Source organism: Heterocephalus glaber, unplaced genomic scaffold, assembly GCF_053883595.1.
Source record: "Heterocephalus glaber isolate CG9 unplaced genomic scaffold, H.glaber_assembly_v1.0 deba00000809, whole genome shotgun sequence".
In the NCBI taxonomy this organism is placed as follows: domain Eukaryota; kingdom Metazoa; phylum Chordata; class Mammalia; order Rodentia; family Bathyergidae; genus Heterocephalus; species Heterocephalus glaber.
Window position 1 is genome coordinate 4,941,094 of NW_028258163.1, and position 19,720 is coordinate 4,960,813.

At 37.0% G+C, this 19,720-nt stretch overlaps 1 protein-coding gene across 2 annotated transcripts in view; it reads left to right on the forward strand.

The window, feature by feature from the left end:
• The window catches only part of Fsip1 (fibrous sheath interacting protein 1), a 202,743-nt gene that overhangs the window by 519 nt on the left and 182,504 nt on the right, over positions 1–19,720 (forward strand). The window contains exons 2-5 of one of the 2 annotated variants that reach the window (XM_004861529.3): positions 2,912–3,044; positions 6,160–6,343; positions 8,813–8,967; positions 10,430–10,523. In XM_004861529.3, coding sequence (XP_004861586.1) covers positions 2,913–3,044; positions 6,160–6,343; positions 8,813–8,967; positions 10,430–10,523 — 565 coding nt within the window. In that variant the 5' untranslated portion in view covers position 2,912. The remainder of the gene's footprint in view (positions 1–2,911; positions 3,045–6,159; positions 6,344–8,812; positions 8,968–10,429; positions 10,524–19,720) is intronic. The other variant, XM_087207519.1, reaches the window with a different exon arrangement.

Consider the following 19,720-nt stretch of genomic DNA (forward strand, 5'->3'; position numbering starts at 1 on the left):
CTAGCCACTGAGGTCTATAATGGCCAGTAAACGTTTGACTAGAGACTTTTCTCCTAATTAAAGAAATGTCAACCAAACTCAGAAACCTTTGGACGTCTTATCAGGTTGGCGAAGGTGAAAAGGTTTTGCAGAGAACCAGACTGACTGACGCCAGGCCAAGGAACGGGCACATGCACTGTAACGTCAGTGCACCCCACTGGTAGTGATGTCATTTGGTCATTATTGATGTTATTGTCATTATTATTTTTGGAGCACAATTTGGCGGAAAACCAAACTAGAAACACAGGTGTTCTTTGATAAAGCAATTATGGTTTATATATCGGATATATGAGCTTAGCTAAAGTTTAACACAAAGATACTAACTTAAAATTGAGGTATTCTTTACATATGTCAAAATTCACCTTTACAATGTACAGTTCTCTGAATTTTGACACAGTTATGTAATTACTACCACAATTAAGACAAAACATTCCCCCATCCCATCCCCTAGAACTCTTTGTAGTTAACACCTCTGGCACCTCGACCTGGCAGCCATTCATCAGCTGCCCAGCGTGTTACGCTGATGGAAATAAATACTATGTCACCTTTTGAATCTAGCTACTTCCCATTTAGCACAACGCAGTTGATACCCATCCACGTTGTGCGTATCAGTTGCTTGTTGATTAGAAATGCTGTCTGTGCACTGGCATGTTATGCTTCTGTTTGAAAGAATGAAGCATGTCTATTAATGGTTATATAGAAGAAAATCTCGAAAGTATATTACATTTAAAAAAGAAAGTTGCAAAGCACCAGGCCATTTATGTGTGTTTGTGTTGGGGAGGAGTAGGTTATTATAAAGGACAGAAGGTTTGTATGTAGCTACAAATGAAAAAAAAATAACATTGGTTCTTGAGGAGAATTTTGACTTTAAAAAATTTTGCATTGTTCTCTATTATTTGATTTTTGTCTCTCGGACAAGTATTCCTTATATAGTAAAAAATATATATTTGGTAACAAAAAGACCATATATAATTTTTGACATAAAGATAATGGAAAGAAATTAATTCTCCATTTCTAGGCTTACTGTTCTAATTACCAAGCAGAGGAGGACTCATTTCCTTTTAATTCTTTTATTCATCCAAAAAAAAAATCAAATTATAGTTGCCATATGTTTCCACTTGGACTTTAAATCATCTGTGGAGGCTGCATTTCCTACAGCCTATATGAAAAGATTTAAATTAACCTTGTTTGAAGTGAATGTCATGAAAAATTGGCATGTGTTAGCAGTGATTTGTTGTCATATACTTATATAATCGAATGTCACCAAGTAAATACTATTCTGCATCCAAAGTATGTTAATGTCATAAGGAAATGTGCATCATAGGTGAGAAAGATGTGAGTCTAATTTTGTTGAAAAAGATACAGAGAAAAAACAGAATTGTACCAGCAATGAACAACTCGGGGTGGTAGAGTGTTGGGTGACTTTTATGTTTTAAAATACTTCTCAGTAATTCTAGAAATCTTTCTACAATAAATAAATTCTTTAATCATGAATTCAAGGTATTCTTCATAGAAAAACAAAAAATACAGGTAAGTAAAAGGCAAAACAAAGACATAGGAACATCCAGGAATCCACCAGTCCAGAACATACCGCTCTTACTTTGCTGATGTGCGATGGTCTTGCAGGTCTCTTACTGTATTCACTTAATTAGAGAAATAGGACTATAAGCAAGAGTATTGTCAATTTGCATTCCTTTCCCTCTCCTCTCCTCTCTCCTCCTTTCTCTTCTTCCCTCCCTTCTCCTTCTCTCCTCTCCTCTTCCCTTTGTTTTTCTTTTTAAAAAAATGTTAGTACATGTTTGGAGTACATAATGATTACATTCATTATGGAGAATTTGTACATGTACATAATACATCTTAATTCTTTTTTTCTGCCTTCCCTCTCCTTTCCTTTCCCCTTTCTTCTCAAATACTCAGATATATCTTTAAGATCCAATTTTAATGCTCTTTATCCGTACTATTTTCCACAGGTCCAAATTAATTCAAAGATTATCAATTACACTCACCCTTCCCAGGAACTATATTTAACTTAATTCACTGTTTTCAGGGGAGAATGTAGTAGAGCAGACCATTCTGAAAGCAGATTGAAAGGCTTCTGGAGCCGCTGAGCTGACCCATGCCTTTGTGGCTCTGTGTTTTTTGACAGGTATTATGTCAGCTGTGCACTTGCGTCTGTGTTGTTGCTCCCTCTGTACCCTGTGATTCGTCTCCTTTGACAGTGCGCTTAAGATGCTTAGAAGACATTTGGCCTTTTGGTGACTCCTGCTGTCTGGCTGTGATGTGATGGGCCAGGGTGATCCATCATCCCACAGTAACAGTGTCAGTGAACCCAAGCCCCTTGGCAGAGTGTGAATAGTGTTGAGATCAATGCCTTTTTCAATTGCTGAGATAGAAAGAGTTGACCTAGTTGTTGCTTAAGTATCAGCTTTGGCACATTGAATGGTTGGAAGCCAAATCATTACCACTCTGTGTGCCGAGAAGGAGCTCAATTTGGTGATGTTTGTGATTCGTCCTGTGTTCGAAGCCTCTCTGGTCTCTGCCTCTGTAGCTCACAGACAGAAAGAAAGATGACCGTTACACTTGAAAGGGCACAGGCAATTGAGCTTTGTTCTGTTATGAGGGAAATGATTTAATGTATAATTGTAAGAGTAGAAAGGATTTGGTGGAAGATATCCATTCATATGTAAAGCTATGTATTGAGAGGACCAAAGCTAGACTTTTCCTATTTCTTGGATGAAGCTGGAGAGCCCTGAAGTGTGACTTTGGTCATAATATGATATTTCAAACAAGGCTCTGAGGAATTAGATATGAACATTACCAAATCATCTGAAGATCTGAGTTACTTGCTTTTTAATGCTTTTGTTTGTGTTAGGATGTCAATGGATATTATAAAGGGAAACCTAGATGGAATTTCAAAACCAGCCTCAAGTTCAAGAACACGTCCTGGGAGCAGGAGTTCAAGTGCTTCTTTAGAAGTGCTTTCACCAGAACCAGGGCCCTGCAAGGTAACTTGTTGCTTAGAAATGAATTGACTATTTCACTTAAGAGTATGGCCTCAATGTGCATCCATTTAGCTATACATGTATCTAGTTTATCATTCTTTATGACTGAGTAGTACTCCATTTTATATAAAAACACATCTTCTATCTAGTCACTAGTTGATGAGCATTTGGGCTGTTTCCAAGACATAGCTATTACAAACTGTGCTGCTGTAAACATGGGTGTGCATATGTCACTGTGGTATGATGCTTTTAATTCTTTTGGGAAGATAGCCAGTAGGGGAATAGCTGGGTCAAATGGGACCTCTAATCCTAGTTTTTTGAGGCATCTCCATACTGACTTCCACAGTGGCTGCACCAGTTTGCACTCCCACCAACACATGGGTACATACTGAATAGTTTCTCTGGTGTGAGAAACTGAAAATGTTAACGAGGATTAAAATGTACACTAGATAATGTGAAATAAGAAGAAAAGGTCAAAGGGTAAGGGGAAGTAGGGAGGGGGGAAATATGAGAAAAGAAGGAAAAAACGGGAACAAAATTTTTTGTAAATAGAGAAGGGTGGAGGAGTGGAAGGGAGGGCAGGGGAATGGGGAAAAAAGAAAAATCAAGATATATCATGTACAGGTACAAATTCCCAATGATGAATGTCATCATATTGAACACCTAAAATGTACCAATAAACTTAATTAAAAAAATGAATCGACTGCTTCCTTCCAGTCTCTGCAGTTGATGAAGCCAGGTGGTTTTAAAATCCATTTTAAATTTCTTCTTTAGAGAGTGTGTGCCCGGAGCATTTACTGGTTTCTTGGATTTTACTCTAGATTGTTTAATGTGAAAGTACTCAACTCCTTCCTTCCTCTCACTTCTTTCTTATTTTGGAGTGTGGTTTTTGTTTTCCTTCATAAGGAAGCTTTCATTTTAATATCTAGGATATACTCATTGATATTTACTATGAAAAAGCTTCAGTATTTAAAAAAATGGTTTGAGGCTGTGATATATTTCATAGGTGTGTTACCTGGTCATGACTTCTTTTTCTATAGTAGTTATCTGTTTTTCTTTTTGTAAACTGTTTAATCTTGATTTAAAAAAAAAAGAATTTGCTTCTTCATGTGTGATACAGTACAGTTTATTCCTTTTCAGGTTGTAGGAAAAGTTTTTGAAACTTACGGTGAAAAAAATCCTCTGTGAATGAATGAATCCATACTAATTTTTAAAAATTTATAGACTAGATTTTGTATTAAAAAATGTTAGAAATTTTTGTCTATCATGATTTGGTGCAAGAAACAGCACTCAAAGTATTCCTAGCAGAAAGGGATGGGATACAAGAATCCAGTTTCTCCAAACCGACAGAAGCCCAGCAGGGAAAGGGAGTCTGGGGATGGGGCCTCCAGGTCACTCCAGTGTGGCTGTACCCAGAGACGAGAAAGCTGCTCCTGCTGCTGCTTCTGGCACTGCCCAAACCTCCCAGAACCACAGAGTTGGTGACTAGACATGCAGAACTTGGTCCTGAGCCAGGCAGGGAGATGCTTGCCCCTGTGAGTGGCATTCCTAGCAGTTCAGTTTTCAGCACCCCTGGTTTTCGGTCCCTGAGATTTTTTTTAATATAAATTTTATTGGTACATTTAAGGTATACAATATAATGACATTCATCATTGGAAATTTGCACCTTTACATAATCCATCTTGGTTCTTATTTTTCTCCCCATTCCCGTGCCCTCCCTTCAACCCCTCCACACAAAGACTTTGTTTCCATTTTTTCATTTTCTCATATTGATTCCATTCCCTTCTTTCCTTTCCCCTACCCCTCCAACTTCCCCTTCCCCTTTGCACCTTTTCTTCCTATTTCACATTATCTATTATACCTTTTAGTCCTTATTTACACTTTCAATTTCTCACACTAAAGAAACTATTTGGTATTTACACATGTGTGTCCTATTTATTTCACTTAAAGAGTATCGCCTCAATGTGCATCCATTTAGCTATAAATGTCTCTAGTTTCTCTTTCTTTATGGCTGCATAATACTACATTTTATTTTAAAAAAACCCCACGTTTTCGTTATCCAGTCTCCAGCTGATGGGCAATTGGGTTGCTTCCAAGTTTTAGCTATCACAAATTATGTTGTTATGAACATGGGTACACATATATCATTGTGGTATGATTCTTTTAATTCTTTTGAGAAGATACCCAACAGGGAAAAGCTGGGTCAAATGGGACTTCTAGTCCTAGTTCTTTGAGGTATCTCCATACTGTTTTGTTTTGTTTAAAAAAACTTTGTTTTTGGTACGGGGGATTGAACTTGGGACTTTGCACTTACAAGGCAGGTGGCAGAACCACTGAGCTAAATCCCCAGCTCCTCTGTCCCCTAGATTTGCAAGAGGACTGTACATTGCTGCAGTGGAGAGCGAGCCTGGGGGCAGAGGAGCACAGGAACCTTCCAGGGGTGCAGCTAGAGAGGCTGAGCAGTGGTCACTGCTTCCTTGGGCCCTGTTCGCTTTTCTGGGGTTCTCACTGCCGTGCGAAGATCTCAGAACCTTATGACCCTTGTTTTCTCCCAACCCAGCCATGGCTGTCTTTCTTTTTTCTCTCTCAGGAAGACCCAACTATGCCAAACTGGTTTTCTTAAAAATGAACTTTGCTAAAATGTAAAGGGAAGCTAAACTAAAATAGAAAAATTGAACAGTGTAAAAATAGCCAAGGCACATGATTCTGATTAGAAGACTCTCATTAGAAGGATATCTTAACTCAGATTGCCACTTTTCAGCTGTTTAACACATGTAGACAGGGTCACCCTAGAGCTTGGACTGTTTGGCTGGGTATAAATTCAGAATGGGATCCACCACTGGTCATCCCCAGAGCCTGGCAGACTGGTCGCAGCTCTTTTCCAAAACTGCTGGAGATAGCTGAAGAATGGCACATATTTGGTATAAATGTTATTAAAGTTAATTGTGTATTTAAATTACATTTAATTAAAATTTATATTTCTAGGTACTGTAATGCAAGTGTACATATTCATATCTGTCTCCACATATGCTTCCATAAGTGTTAAATATTCTGAAATGTGAAGGTTTAAGAAAATATATTATTGTTTAGAGCCTGTTGTTTTGGAAATTATTTTTAGGTTGAAACTGCAAGCAAGTTGAATTCTGGAAAAGAGGATCACTCAGAAAACAGTAATACAGAGGAAAGAAGAGATAGTAAAGATGATAAAGGCATAAACTATTCTGAGAAAATAAAACTGGCCAAAGAGGAGTCAGATGAAGATCTGGACTTGGTTCAACCTCAGATAACCCCTGAGCATTCAGGTAGGATAGTCACAAGGGGATCAGCTAATATAAGATGTTATATTCAAAATATTAGAATTACATGTGCTTTTAATCAGCTAAGGAGAAATAACCCCAAACTGTACTTTTGTGAGAAGGCCCTTAAGTACATTTAGAAGTGTAATACAACACATCATTTAATAGAATTATTATTGTACTCATTTTACATTAATCAAGTAGGGAGAGTTATTACAATCTATGGCATGATGTCTAAAATTGCACAATAAAATATCTCCTATCCTATAAATGTAAATGCTCTTTTAGGGGAATTAACACCAAAATTAATAACACTTAGATTTTTAAAAGCTGTCTTTTTTCCTAGGATTTTAAATGAATTCTGGTCAGATTGAATGAGAAGAGCCGCTCTCCCATGTGATTTGCAGAGCTCTGGGCCTGAGGGTGGCTCTCAGACTCTTGCTGGGAGTCCATTTGCTGAAGAACACCAAGATTCTGTTTGCCTGCTTGCCCACTGCTTTGAGATTTGCACCAAGGGGTCAAAAGTGACAGTGGGCAGAGTTGCTGGTGCCTCAGCATGAATCAAGAAGCCATTGTGTTCTTTGCAGAACTGGGAAGTGGCAAGAAAAGAAAAATAGTGTCACTCATGGTTGTTCTTGATGAGGCAGGAGAAAATCTTAATTTTCTTACATCTTGACCCTATATACATCATCTTAGTATCCTGTGGGGCTTAGTATCCTTATGGAAAATAGACATAAAACAATTCTGCATATACATAAGTAGGAAGGTTATGGTGAAGAAAAGGACTTATGAGATAGGTTGAGTTGAGAATTGTGCTGGCCACTTTTTAATGGCACCATTTTTTTTTTTTTTTTTGGTATCGGGGATCAAATTTGGGACCTTGTGCTTGCAAGGCAGGCGCCAGAACCACTGAGCTAAATCCCTGACCCAGTGGTACCATTTTTATCTGAAATAACAAGAGACAGAGAAATATTGTCATTCCCACTTGGGCATTTGGTACACCTTTTTTTTTTTTTAAAAAGATGAAGTGAGCCTTTTACTTCAGGGAAAACTAGTGACAGTATTTGTTGCTAATGATAAAATTTAAGTATTCAAAGGAAAATTAGAATTTTTGAAGACTGTGTGTGTCATTGTAAACTTGATAGCATTCCAATACCTAGACTTTTCTGATAAAAATTGGTGCTAATATTAAAAATATGATTTTTGATGTTGTATAATGAAATGTGTTCATACCTACTTTGGAGGTCAGTATAATTCTGTTAATCACTATTTTCTAAGTGACCAATGTAGGGTGAAAGATCCGTTCATCATGAAAGATCCGTGGATAGATCCATGGATTTTAATGGAAAAAAACCTCAAAAAGCTCACTTTTAATGATGACATATTTCACCCTACAACTAACCTTTAAGAAACTATCCTTATCAAATTTTGGTGTAATATGAAAGGAAAACATCCACTTACCCAAATAGGCTATTAAATTATTCTTCCTTTTCCCAACTACATTATCTGTTTGAGCCCAATTTTCTTCATGTATTTTAACCAAAGCATCAAATTACAATAGATTATACAATGAGAATCCACCTCTTCTGTTAATCCCAATATGAAAAATTTAAAACAAATGCCACTTTTCTCATTAATATTTTTGGAGAATATAGTTATTTGTTCTAAAAAATGTGATATTTATATTAACATATAACTAGAAGCAACAAGTTTATTATTATTTTAGAATAAATTGATTTCTGTTTTAGTTTTTTTGAGATAGGGTCTCACTATATAGTTCAGGCTGGTCTCTACTCACTATGTAGCCCAGGCTAGCCTCAGATTTGCTGTAATTCTCCTGCCCCATCCTCCCAACTGCTGAAATTATAGGCATGTGCCGCCACACCTAGAAATTTTGATTTTTAATAATTGCTAATTGTAAATAGGTATAACCTACATATAAAAACTAACTGACTTTCAATAATTTATGAGACTATAAAGGGCAGCAGAGACTAAAAAGTTTTAGAACTGCTGATTTAGAATCTATTTGGGATGAGAGCAGCTCTCAAAGTTAAGGCAGGTGACTCAGGATTATAGTTAGCAGGAAAGAAGGTTATGGTAGTTGAGATCAGCTGTTAGCTCAGTTCACTTAGTAGGATTTGTTTATATTTTTTCAGTACTGTGTGAGTTACTTCCAGATACCTGGTATGTAGACTACCTGTGTAAATGGAGTGCAGAACTGTAATTTATTAGTGTTATTGAAAGGACACAGTTACCTTAACTGTAAAATAGAGGTAAATATCTATTTCACAGGCTTTTTAGATAATTATGTGAAAAAAACACATATGAAGCCATCTTGTGACTCAGGTTAGTTCCATGACGCCAGTGCAATAATTATTAGCACCAGCCAAAAGTATTTGTTGAATGAAAGAATAAAGAGTAAAAACAAAACTTTTACTAAACTCCAAAACCATTCCTATTTTCAACACAATACAGATGAACCTAAATTAAAAGAATTAGATTCTCAACTTCAAGATGCTATTCATAAGATGAACAGACTTGATAAAATATTGGCAAAGAAACAGTACAGAGAAAAAGAAGTTAAGAAGCAAGGTCTAGAAAAGCGAATAAAGCTCTGGGAAGAACTTAAGGTGAGAACTATATAACCTTGTGCTAATGTGCAATAGTTGCTCTAAGATGAGTAAGAAAAGCATGCACTGTGGTAGTATCAATGTGGTTTGCCTTTATTGATTTATTTTGTAGAGCTGATGACAGTAATCTCTGTGTGTGTGTGTGCGTGCATATGCGTGCACAGGGGTTATATTTTTCATAACTTGGTCTGCAGCATTCCAGATTTGGGCACTGCCTTAGTGTGTTCATTCTCCCGTGGACAGGCCAGGTAGATCTCTGTTGTTAGTGTTGGGCAGAGGCGTCTTCACCTCTGGCATAGGAAGAAATGTTGCAGTTACTCTCATCAAGCCTCTGCTTTCTCTTCAGTAAGTTTGCAGTTTGGGAATAAATACATAAATACATAAGAATTCATCAAATACATAAGAATTCATCTCCCCTGGTTAGCATTATTATTTGAGTAACCTTTGTTATCAACAAGCTGGGGAGTTCACTGTTCCACATGATGGTCAGGATCTCTTTAGGAAGATGTGAAATGCTTGAGATCTGGAACGTGTTGTTTACTTCTTTCTGTCTCAAGGAATTTCTAGTGCTTGATTAACTTTCCTTGGCCTTTGTGGATCTCTTATTCTCTGCAGTATTGAGCAGGTGAGGTTGACTAGATGTTGGCCCTGACTTGATGTAGAGCCATTGACTCATTTGGATTTTGCCTCTCAAATCCGAGCCCTTGCTGCACATGGTGGCACATGCCTGTAATCCCCGCATTCGGGAGACTGAGGCAGGAGGATTGCTTTGAGTTCAAGGCCAGTCTGGCCTACATAGTGAGTTCAAGGCCAGAATGGACTATAAAGTTGAGACTCTGTCTCTAAAAAAAAAGAAAAAAAAATCAGAGCATCTGTAAAGCAAGGAACCTTGCAATAACAGATTGTTTTTTTTTTGTTGTTGTGGTTGTTTTTTGCTAAGAGTCATCCTTAATCATTGACTAACTTCAAAGGAGGTTCCTAGGAAGACCACTGGGACAGAAAGAGTACAACAGCCAGAATACAGTGTTTTAAACTAGAGAAATGAGGCCTGCAATTTTAGCAGAAAAAGTTAGCTTATCACTTTTTCCTATTGAAGCTCAAAGCAAGTTTTTACTTCCTTCGACCACAAGAGTTATAAATGGAAACATAATAAAATGCAGTACTAAATGTGAAATGTCTGAAATTTCAATTTGATGATGTACCTTTAGGTTATTAGTTATAAAAATATCTAACAGATACTTTAAGCAAGCTAATTAACATATAGTGATAGACATGCTTCAACTCTATTTGGAAACTTTATAGAAACAGAAAATACTAACAAGTTTCCTACTTGAAGGAATATAAATAACTTGAGCCTTCTCATTTGTATGTACATGATTGGAAACTAATTTGGAATTTAAAAAATCAAAGAATATATTTGCCTTCTTTTGCCATGTTTAAACTTTAATTTTTCTTTCATTAGTCTGCAAAAAATAGTGAAGCTTTGCAAAGTAATGAAGAGATGGAAAATACAAAAAAATTTTTAACTTTGACTGCTGCATCTGAACAAACTGTTGGTAAGTAGATGGAGATGCCATTCATCGTTTTTTAAAATTTCAAAGTCATAACATATTTGGATTAAAGTTAAATCCCTAGTTCAAAATTCCTCTTTTTCTTGGTAAGTCTGACCCTTCTTTAGGGGAAATAACTGATCACATCACGTAGGATTATATGGACAATGTTTCATTTTCTTTAAGGGTTTGTATCTGTTTAAGAGTAACCAGGACAGGGATGGGGATTTAGCTCAGTGGTTCAATTGCCTGCCTTGGAAGCGAAAGGCCCCGAGTTCGATCCCCGGTACCAAAAAAAAAAAAAAAAAAAGAGAGTAACCAGGACAAGGCAGGGAAACATTGAAAAACAGGCCCAGTATGTCTTCACACTACCTCTAGAGGATATCTGATGCTGCCAATCCTCTAACTCCCCAGAATTCTCTTGCCAGGTGTCACTCTGGCCTGTGCAACCCAGGTACTGATTTTCCCTATTTTTTGTTCTCTCACAATCCTGCTTTTGGAGACCATCCAGTTGATTCTGCACATAGAGTTCTACTTTCCCCCCATGTATATGTGTATTTGAGAGATTTTTCTTTTTCAACAGAAATATATGGAGTTGTGTAAACTTTAACCTACTTATACAAGTGGAAGCACTGGTATGTTTGGCAGGAGAGCCTTATATCCTTTAACCTGCATCCCCTAGGCAATTGTCCAGCTCTACTCAAAGCAGGGAACACTGGGATCCTTTTGTTCTTTATACAACGATGTCTAACAATTTAAAACCCCAAGAACTTGATTCAGGTTACTGAAACAGTTTAGCATGGAGGTTTAGTATGAATAATATGACTTAGAGGTTTTCCCTTTCTGGACCCAGATTTGAGCATTCAGAAACTGCTAGGGAAGTGACGGTGAACATTTTAAAGCTTTTAGTGATACAAAGAGCCTGCTGTGGCCCGTGTGCCATAGGTTCTCCACCACTCTGGTGGAGTTTGGGAGACCTGGGTTTGCAGTGCACCGAGCATTTTCTTTTGAAGAAGGCGAGTGTTCCTTTGAATTGCCTCTTTTATAATTAAGGACTTTAAAACAATGAACCTTTTCAGGTCTCCAGTAGGTAGATCCATAGCTAGAGTGACCTTATTGAAATTTACCTTGCCGTGTATGTGTCCTGATTGAAACACCAATAATTACTAGCTTGCCTATATTAAAATAATAGATCATTTACTTTCTGCTTCTTTTATTTTGGATAAACAACGGGTTCTTTTTTTTTTGGTACTGGGGATCTAACTCAGGACCTTGTGCTTGAAAGGCAGGCGCCGGAACCACTGAGCTAAATCCGCGGCCCTGTTTCTTTTATTTTGTTACAGAAGTAACATATGGGTAATCTATCTTACAAATATTGGTAAACAAAAAGAAAAACATTACTGTCACTTAAATTCTCAACACGCAGAGACAATCACTATTAATACTGTGGTTTAATCTTTAACCTTTGAAACTTTTAGTATAAATATACATATATATTTTAAAGAATAAAAATGGGATAAAATTAGACACATGGTTTTGTAACCTTTAAAAAAATAATTTGTATCTCATGAGCCCCTTTAGCTGTCAATAAGAATTAATCTGTGTGTTAGCTCATTTCCAAGATGGTGGCCACCAGTTCCTTCCTCCTAGGTACTCTCATTCTGCTCCTCATTAGAGGATAAAATGTATTTCTTCCTTCTTTGTCATTCTGTGATAACTGACTGATGTATAACAGCTAAAACAATACCATGCCACTTCTTCTCCTAGTCTTTAAGAATGACGTTTTCTCCTCCCCTCCTTAGAATGTTCATGCAGAGGAAAGCCAGCCATTATGTAAGAAGTGAGACTGCCGGAAGGCTGGTGTGAGAAAGCCTAAGCAGATCATATTCAAAGACTATGCAGACAAAAAAATGATACTGGCCAGTTCCAGGCTATAGTGATTTTAGTAGTTTCTTGCTCAAATTCATGTCTACCTAGAACCTTAGAATGTGACCTAATTTGGAAATAGGGTCTTTACAGATGTAATTAGTTGAGATGAGGTCATGATGGGGTAGGGTGAAATTGAAGTCCAGGGACTGGTATCCTTCTAAGAAGAGGACACAGAGAGAGGTAGAGACACGGAGGCACTGGAAAGAGGCCTTGTGAAGGTAGAGGCAGTTGTTGGAGTGACACAGCTACCAGCCTTGGCATTCCTGCCAGGGCTTGCTGGGAGCCACACAAGGAAGGACTCAGAGGAAATACTCTGGTGATGCCTCGATTTCAGTTACTTAGCTTCTGAAATTGTGAGAGAACACATTTTTGTTGTTTTCAGCTACTCAGTCTGTGGTAATTTGTTACAACGGGCCCAGGAAACCAATTCTTTCATTGTTAAAAATAATGAGAAACATTTCTTCCAACTTATTTTTTCTGGAGTTTTGTGATATTTCTTGGTCTATAGAAGTTTACATTACTTAATGAGTTAAATTAGTCATTTCTTTTATATAACCATTCATTGATGCTTTGTTTAAATAGATTCCAGAGCTGGGGTGTAGCCTAGTAGTAAGGCACTTCCCTTGCATGTGTGAAGCCCTGGGTTCAGTCCCCAGTAGTGCAAGGAAAAAATGTCTATTCCATATAAATTTTCTATAAAAATATGCTTATATTTTCCTTTAGTATGCTTGTTTATAAATTTAAGTGTTAATATACTAAAATGTATTTTGGTATCAGTGTGAGGTAGAGTTGATTCAGCTTCTCCCCTCTTTTGCTGGCCAGTTATCACATCTTTTACTGGATAACCATCATTTCCCCACTTATTTAAAAAGCTAACCTTATCAGGCACTGATTGATCCTATTTCCAAATTTTCTATTAGTGTCACTCTAATTTTATTAGTATAGATTTGTAATGCATTTTATTAGGGTGTTGTCGATTTTAAAAAAGTTTTTTGGAATAACATGTTTTTCTTGAACCTATTATTTCTCTCAGTTTAGTGATTACAACATTATGTTAAGACTGCAAAGCATCTCTAACTCTATAGTTAATTAGTAGTTTTTTTAGTAAAGTGTCTAAAGATGAGTATTAAGATTGTCTACAGAAGCGTAACTTATGTTTTCTTTCATTTCTGTCATAAATTTTCCGTCTTCATAGAAGTGGCTCTACACCTGTTATCCCAAGCAAAGAACATGGGTAGAGTCTGGACTGTACTCTGGATGTTACAGTATTTCTGCAGTCATGGTTTAGAAAGCATGAGCTACATCCTGATGTCTCTAATGAATGCAGTATTTCTCAAAGGCCACCATGCCTACTGTTGCCCACTCTGGAGCAAGCAATGTGAGACAGGCTTCCCTGGAAAAGGACTGATCTGTGGTGGCCTTCTAACATTAACTTTCTCAGTTTAGAGTTCACTACCAAGTGAACTTTTGGCCCTAGAGGTCAAGGTATTCGTTTTCAGTTGCCTTTTTTTTTTCCAGAATCAAAGCAAAACTATCAAATACATCTAATTTTAAAATCTTGTGACATATATATCTGGCTGATAGCCATAGAGCTCACAGATGTCTCTCTAGGCTCACATGAGTGCTGTAGACACTTCAGTAATGTCAGATTAGTATCAGTGTTCCAACGTGGACCTCAGGTGGACTTGAGTCAAAAGCTGTAGCTAAAGGAAGCTTGAAAGCAGAGAAGATCATTGCTTTAAATATTATCATGTTAAAGTTTCAATTTTTTAGATTTTGAATTCTTAGTTATGAATTATTGGCAGTGTGTGTAAAAGGAAATGGGAATAAAAGAAACTGTTAGGTGAATCAAGTGTCTCACCCTTCACTCTTGCCCCTGGCTGTCCTGATTAGTTCATACTTGACCAGGACACCAAAATGAGCAGTTATTATATTTTTGACTTCTTTAGATTTAATTAGTCTTTTTCTAATGACTGTTCTATTACAGAAAAGTGAATTCCTTAATGAAATTTCCTGCTGGCTCTTTACATCATAAGGATGTATTCAACAGTATTGAAAATCTATGGACATATATTTGATTATTTAAACATTTGAAAATATCAAGAAAGGCACTCATATTTATTTTAGCCTACATTACCAACCTAATTAAATTGAAAAAACCAGTTTATATAATTACTATCTTTTTCTAAAAGAGGAAAAATTAGAATGATTAGCTTAAGAATAATATCAGTATTTTTACTGCAGGCCTGAAAGAAATGAGTAGAAATGCACAAAGCCAGTTTGGCTACAAAGCACTGATTTTTGAAAGTCCCATATTCCTATTCCAACATAGCTACATATTGTAGAATGCTTATATCTGCTCCATTTGTGATGAATTTTCTGATCACTTATTGAACTTTAGCTCCTTAAAATATAAAAACTTAAAAATCTATTTTGAGGCCAGGGATTTAGCTCAGTAGTTCTGCCGCCTGCCTCGCAAGTGCAAGGTCCTGAGTTTGATCCCCGTTACACACACAAAAAAATCTATTTTGATCAAACTTACAGCTATCAACTTTTGAGTGAAATGTTTGTTAGGAAAAGGGCAGTGTGTAAAGCACTTGGAGATTGTCCGGTAGGTGGCAGCATCTAGTTATAGTAGGTAAAGGGCAAAGCTCTTGGAGTCAGACCTAGTGTCTACCTACAAACAGGTTAACACCTACTTTCTACTTTTCTTTTCACTTTTCCCCTTCAAACAAAGGAAAAAAATCCTTAGGAGGAGCATTTTCCTTTGTCTACTCTGATCATTTTTCCTTAACCTTTTGTTTGAGAGTTAACATTAAGAACTTGGGCCTGTGTTGGCAGAATGGCAATTTCCAGCCTGCTTTCCAGGCGCCCAAACACAAAATTTGTCTCAATTCCCATCTAATATCACAAATATCAGAGTTTACTTGTTGTTGGATTGTGTATTTAGTTTTATTTATAGGGGCTAAACACAAATGACGCCTTGACTCCAAAACAAAGATGAAATCTACATTATAATCCATACATAATAATCTCCATCTTAATTACTGAGATTTTTTTTTTTTATGCTGGACATTGGACTCAGGGCCTTCACACAGAGGTACATCCCCATCTTTTACATTTTTTATTTTGAGACAGGGTCTTGCTAAGTTGCATAGGCTGGCTTCAAACTCTTGATCCTGCCTCAGACTCCCATAGTGCTGGAATTATAGTCACGTGCCATCATGCCCAGCCTAATTACTGAGACTTTGAAGTAAGCAATATAGCATTTGCTAGTGATTTCTGAAATATTTAAAGACTCTGTCCTACCCCATTATTTAGGGATCACTTTTAGATATTTCCAGAGAAATGTGAAAATCAAAAGTTTATACCATCAGGAGTTTTCCTTTAGTTTCCAGCATTTAGATAATGTCTAGAGATAGAATTCAACATTCTCTAAGGCGGATAAATCTAGCCTGTGGTTGTTTATTGTCAGTGTCTTTGGTAGTGGTTATTCTTTTTGCCTTTGTCACATTCCTTTCTTGTGTTCCTTGCTAAAACTTAGCAATGCATGCAAGCAGAGAATGTCAACATCTCAATGAATCTGGCTTTTCCATATTTGTGAATAACAAGGTTCATAAACTTAATTTGTTCTACGATTTTGGAAAAGATGGCCACATTTGTGTTTGTGTGGAAAAGATGGCCACGGTCGTGTTGGTCACCTGAGGCAGAGTTTGCAGACAGAAACCAAATTTTCCCAAAGGCTTCTGTTTGTGAACCAAATTGCTTGCAGACAAAAGTGTCCGTGGACGGAGGCATCACTGTACCTCTCTGTAGGTGCTTTTTCTGTGAAATTCAGATATATGATACTTCTGCTCTTGAATATTAAGGTTCAATATTTGAAGAAAATTTATATTTAATGTTAACATTTAAGAGCAGAAGTAGCTACTCTGTTTCCCAGAGGCCTGAGGGAGAAAAGTGGGGCTCTGTACCAACCGACACATATAAGGGCTTTTTTTTGGGGGGGGGTACCGGGGATCGAACTTGGGACCTTGGGTTTGGAAGGCAGGCAGTGGCACCACTGAGTTAAATCCCCAACCCCAGGGTTTTTGGTTTTAACCACTGTTGAGCACTCAGCATTGCTTAGCAATCTCTTGCCTTCTCCAGAGCGTCACTTCCAAACTGTTACTCTGTGGGTAGCCTCTCCTCTTCTATGTAAGGCCTTCTTCTGGTGGTCTTACTTTCCTGAGAAAATGGACCTAATGGGTGAGAATCCTCTTCACCTTCTTTCTGTTTCTAAACTTCACTCTGACTGTGCTCTTTCTCTCTTTCTCTCTCTCTCTCTCTAAATCTAGAGCTTCAGTTTCTCTCTTCTCCTGTGGCTCTTTCCCTTCAATGTATCATGTTTAAATCTTTTAGTCCTAAAACAGGATCAGAGAGCCATTAAACCAACCAATGACCAAAAAAAATACAAACAAAACTTTCCAGTCAGTTCTTTGCTTTACTCCCAAACAAATTCCAATCAGTTTCCCTCCTTTCCTTAAAGATCAGAGTTCTTGGAAGAATGTTCCACAGCCATTAGGGTTACCTGTTCAACTTCCATTTTCTTCTTGACTCTTTAGTGGTCTGTATCTTCTTCCATCACACTACAGAAACAGTCTCCTAAATTCTAACAGCACACTTCCCACTGTTACCCTACTTGATCTCTCTGTGGTTTCTTCACACAGTAGACTACTCATGGCATGGTAAGATTTTTACCAGTTTATTTCCTGCTGGTTCTCTCTTTCCTTTTCCTTCCTTCCTAACTTCCTTCCTTCCTTCCTAACTTCCTTCCTTCCCTGTTTTTTGAAATCAACCCCTTCTTTTCTATATTTTATATGAGTCTTCTAAACTAGAAACTCAAGAACCATCTTTAGTTTCTCTCTCATCATTCTTTTACATTTCTTCCATAAGTAATACTGAGAATTTCTTTCACCTTTTCTGTATTTGACCTCTTTTTCTTTTCCATGATTAATGGCTTGACCCCAGTCTTCAGCATTATCTCTTAGGCTCTCCTAACAACTTTTAGTTTGTACTCTTGTCTCCTTGGTACCATTGTTTTCCTTCACTGTCATTGTATTATCTCTCACTGCATAACAGATCAACCCTAAAACATGGGAGCTTAAAACAACAAACATTTATGTTCTCCCAGTTTCAGCCAGGTGTGAGGAGCTTATCTGGCTCAGCATTCCTCACGAAGATGCTCTCCAGCTTATTGACAGTGTACGGTCATTCACTGGCTCTACTGGAGCCAGAGAATTTGCTTCCACCTTGCTTAGGTGGTTGTGGGCAGACCTCAATTCCTTTCTGGCTGTTGGCTGAACCTCTTAGCCCCCCCTCACCCAACTTTTTTTACTGTGGTCCTGTGAATTGAACTTAGGGCTTTTCACTGAGCTGTATTTCCATCCCTTTTTATTTTTTAGTTAGAGACAGTCTTGCTCTGTCTTTAAATTATACAAGCTGGATTAAAATTTGTGATCCTCCTGCCTCAGCCTCTTGGAATGCTGGGATTACAGGCATGCACCTCCACACCTGGCTTTATTTGAATACATGAACTTTATTTCTGGATTCCTGTGTGTTCTTTCGACATGGCAGTTTGTTTCCCCTAAAGCATATAGTAAGTGCTCAAAAAAAATGGAGCCTTTATTAGTATTCTTATGATTACCAGATAACATCAAACAGGAATATAATATGTGTCTCATATGATCTTTCATTTATCAGGAAGTTTATGTAGGTTACATATGTCTGTCCATAGTTCTTATATATCTCTTTACTGTTACTACCCTTGTGGGTAAATACCACATCATATTTTTAATGGTTTATTGATATAGAGAAAAGCTAGCAACTTTTTTTGCACATTTATAATTGGCTTTCTACTTAGACACTTAATTAAATTATTTTATTCCTTCTAATTATCTTTAGTTTTTTGCTTTGGGTCTTGTTTATGAACATAGCACCAGAAAATAATGTTAATTTCTGTATCCTTTTCAATAATTATTCCTATTCTGAGAACTATAGACTAAGTGTTGAAATTTATTGAGTGCATATAAGTATTAATTTAAATTACTACAGATTTTTCTTTCTTGAAAAACTTATTTAATGTTGTATAATTAAAATATTTAAATACTAAATCAGTCTTTTATTTCTGGGTCAACCCTTCAAAGATGTGGAGGACTATTCTTTTAATTTAGTATCAAATTTGAATGGCTGAATTTTTTCAAAAACTTCTATCTATAGAGTGAGATTTTCTGTCTATAGAGTATCTGTGTTAATGTGTGTGTGTGCCTGTGTGTGCACGTGTGTGTAGGTGCATGTGTGTTTATGGTGTTGGGAGGGTGTGTGTGCACGTGTGTTTGCTCTGTCAGCTCTGTGAACTGCATAACGAGAGTGGGGCTTGGCTACTTTTTATGTCTCTGATTTGAAACAGTTTATGTAACATGAGTATTATCTGTTCCCTAAAAACTTGAAAGATTTCATGGGAAACGCCATCTGGTTCAAATAATCACTTGGAGGCAATTCTCTGAGTCACTTCTCAGCATCCTTCATATTTACTCTTCTATTTCAGTTGACTAGCTCTTCTGAAGTCAGTTTTGGCAATGCATCCATTTCACTGAAATTTTTTAAAGTATTCATTTACCAAGATCTAAAAATTTGTGAACATGAAATCTCATATAGTATTTTTAATAGTGATTCTCTTTGTTTGTAAATCTTTTTATTTCTAATTTTGTTCATATTTCCCCCTAGTGTTCTAAAAACATTTGGAAGTTTTTAAAAAGTTAACTCTTAATTGTAGTACACATTTACATTTACAGAAAAATTACAAAGTTAGTACAGAGATTTCCTGTATATCTACACCCAGTTTCCCGCAGTCGGAACATCTTACATTAGTATGGTGTGTTTTCCAACTATCGAACCAGTATTAATGTTATTAACTAAAGTCCAGTTTTATTCAGATTTTCTTAATTTTTACCTAATGATATTTTTCTGTCCTATAATCCCCACGTTACATGTTTTTTTTTGGTACTGGGGATCGAACTCAGGACCTTGTGCTTGCGAGGCAGGCACAGTGCCACTGAGCTAAATCTCCGGCACACCACATTACATTTAATTCTCAGGTTTTCTCAGTCTACTCTTGCTTATGACACTGTCTCAGACTCTCCTTCTTTTCAATAACCTTTACAGTTTTGAGTAGTATTGGTCAGGCATTTTGTAGCATGTTCAGCTATTGGGATTAATCTTGTAGCTTTCTATTAAGA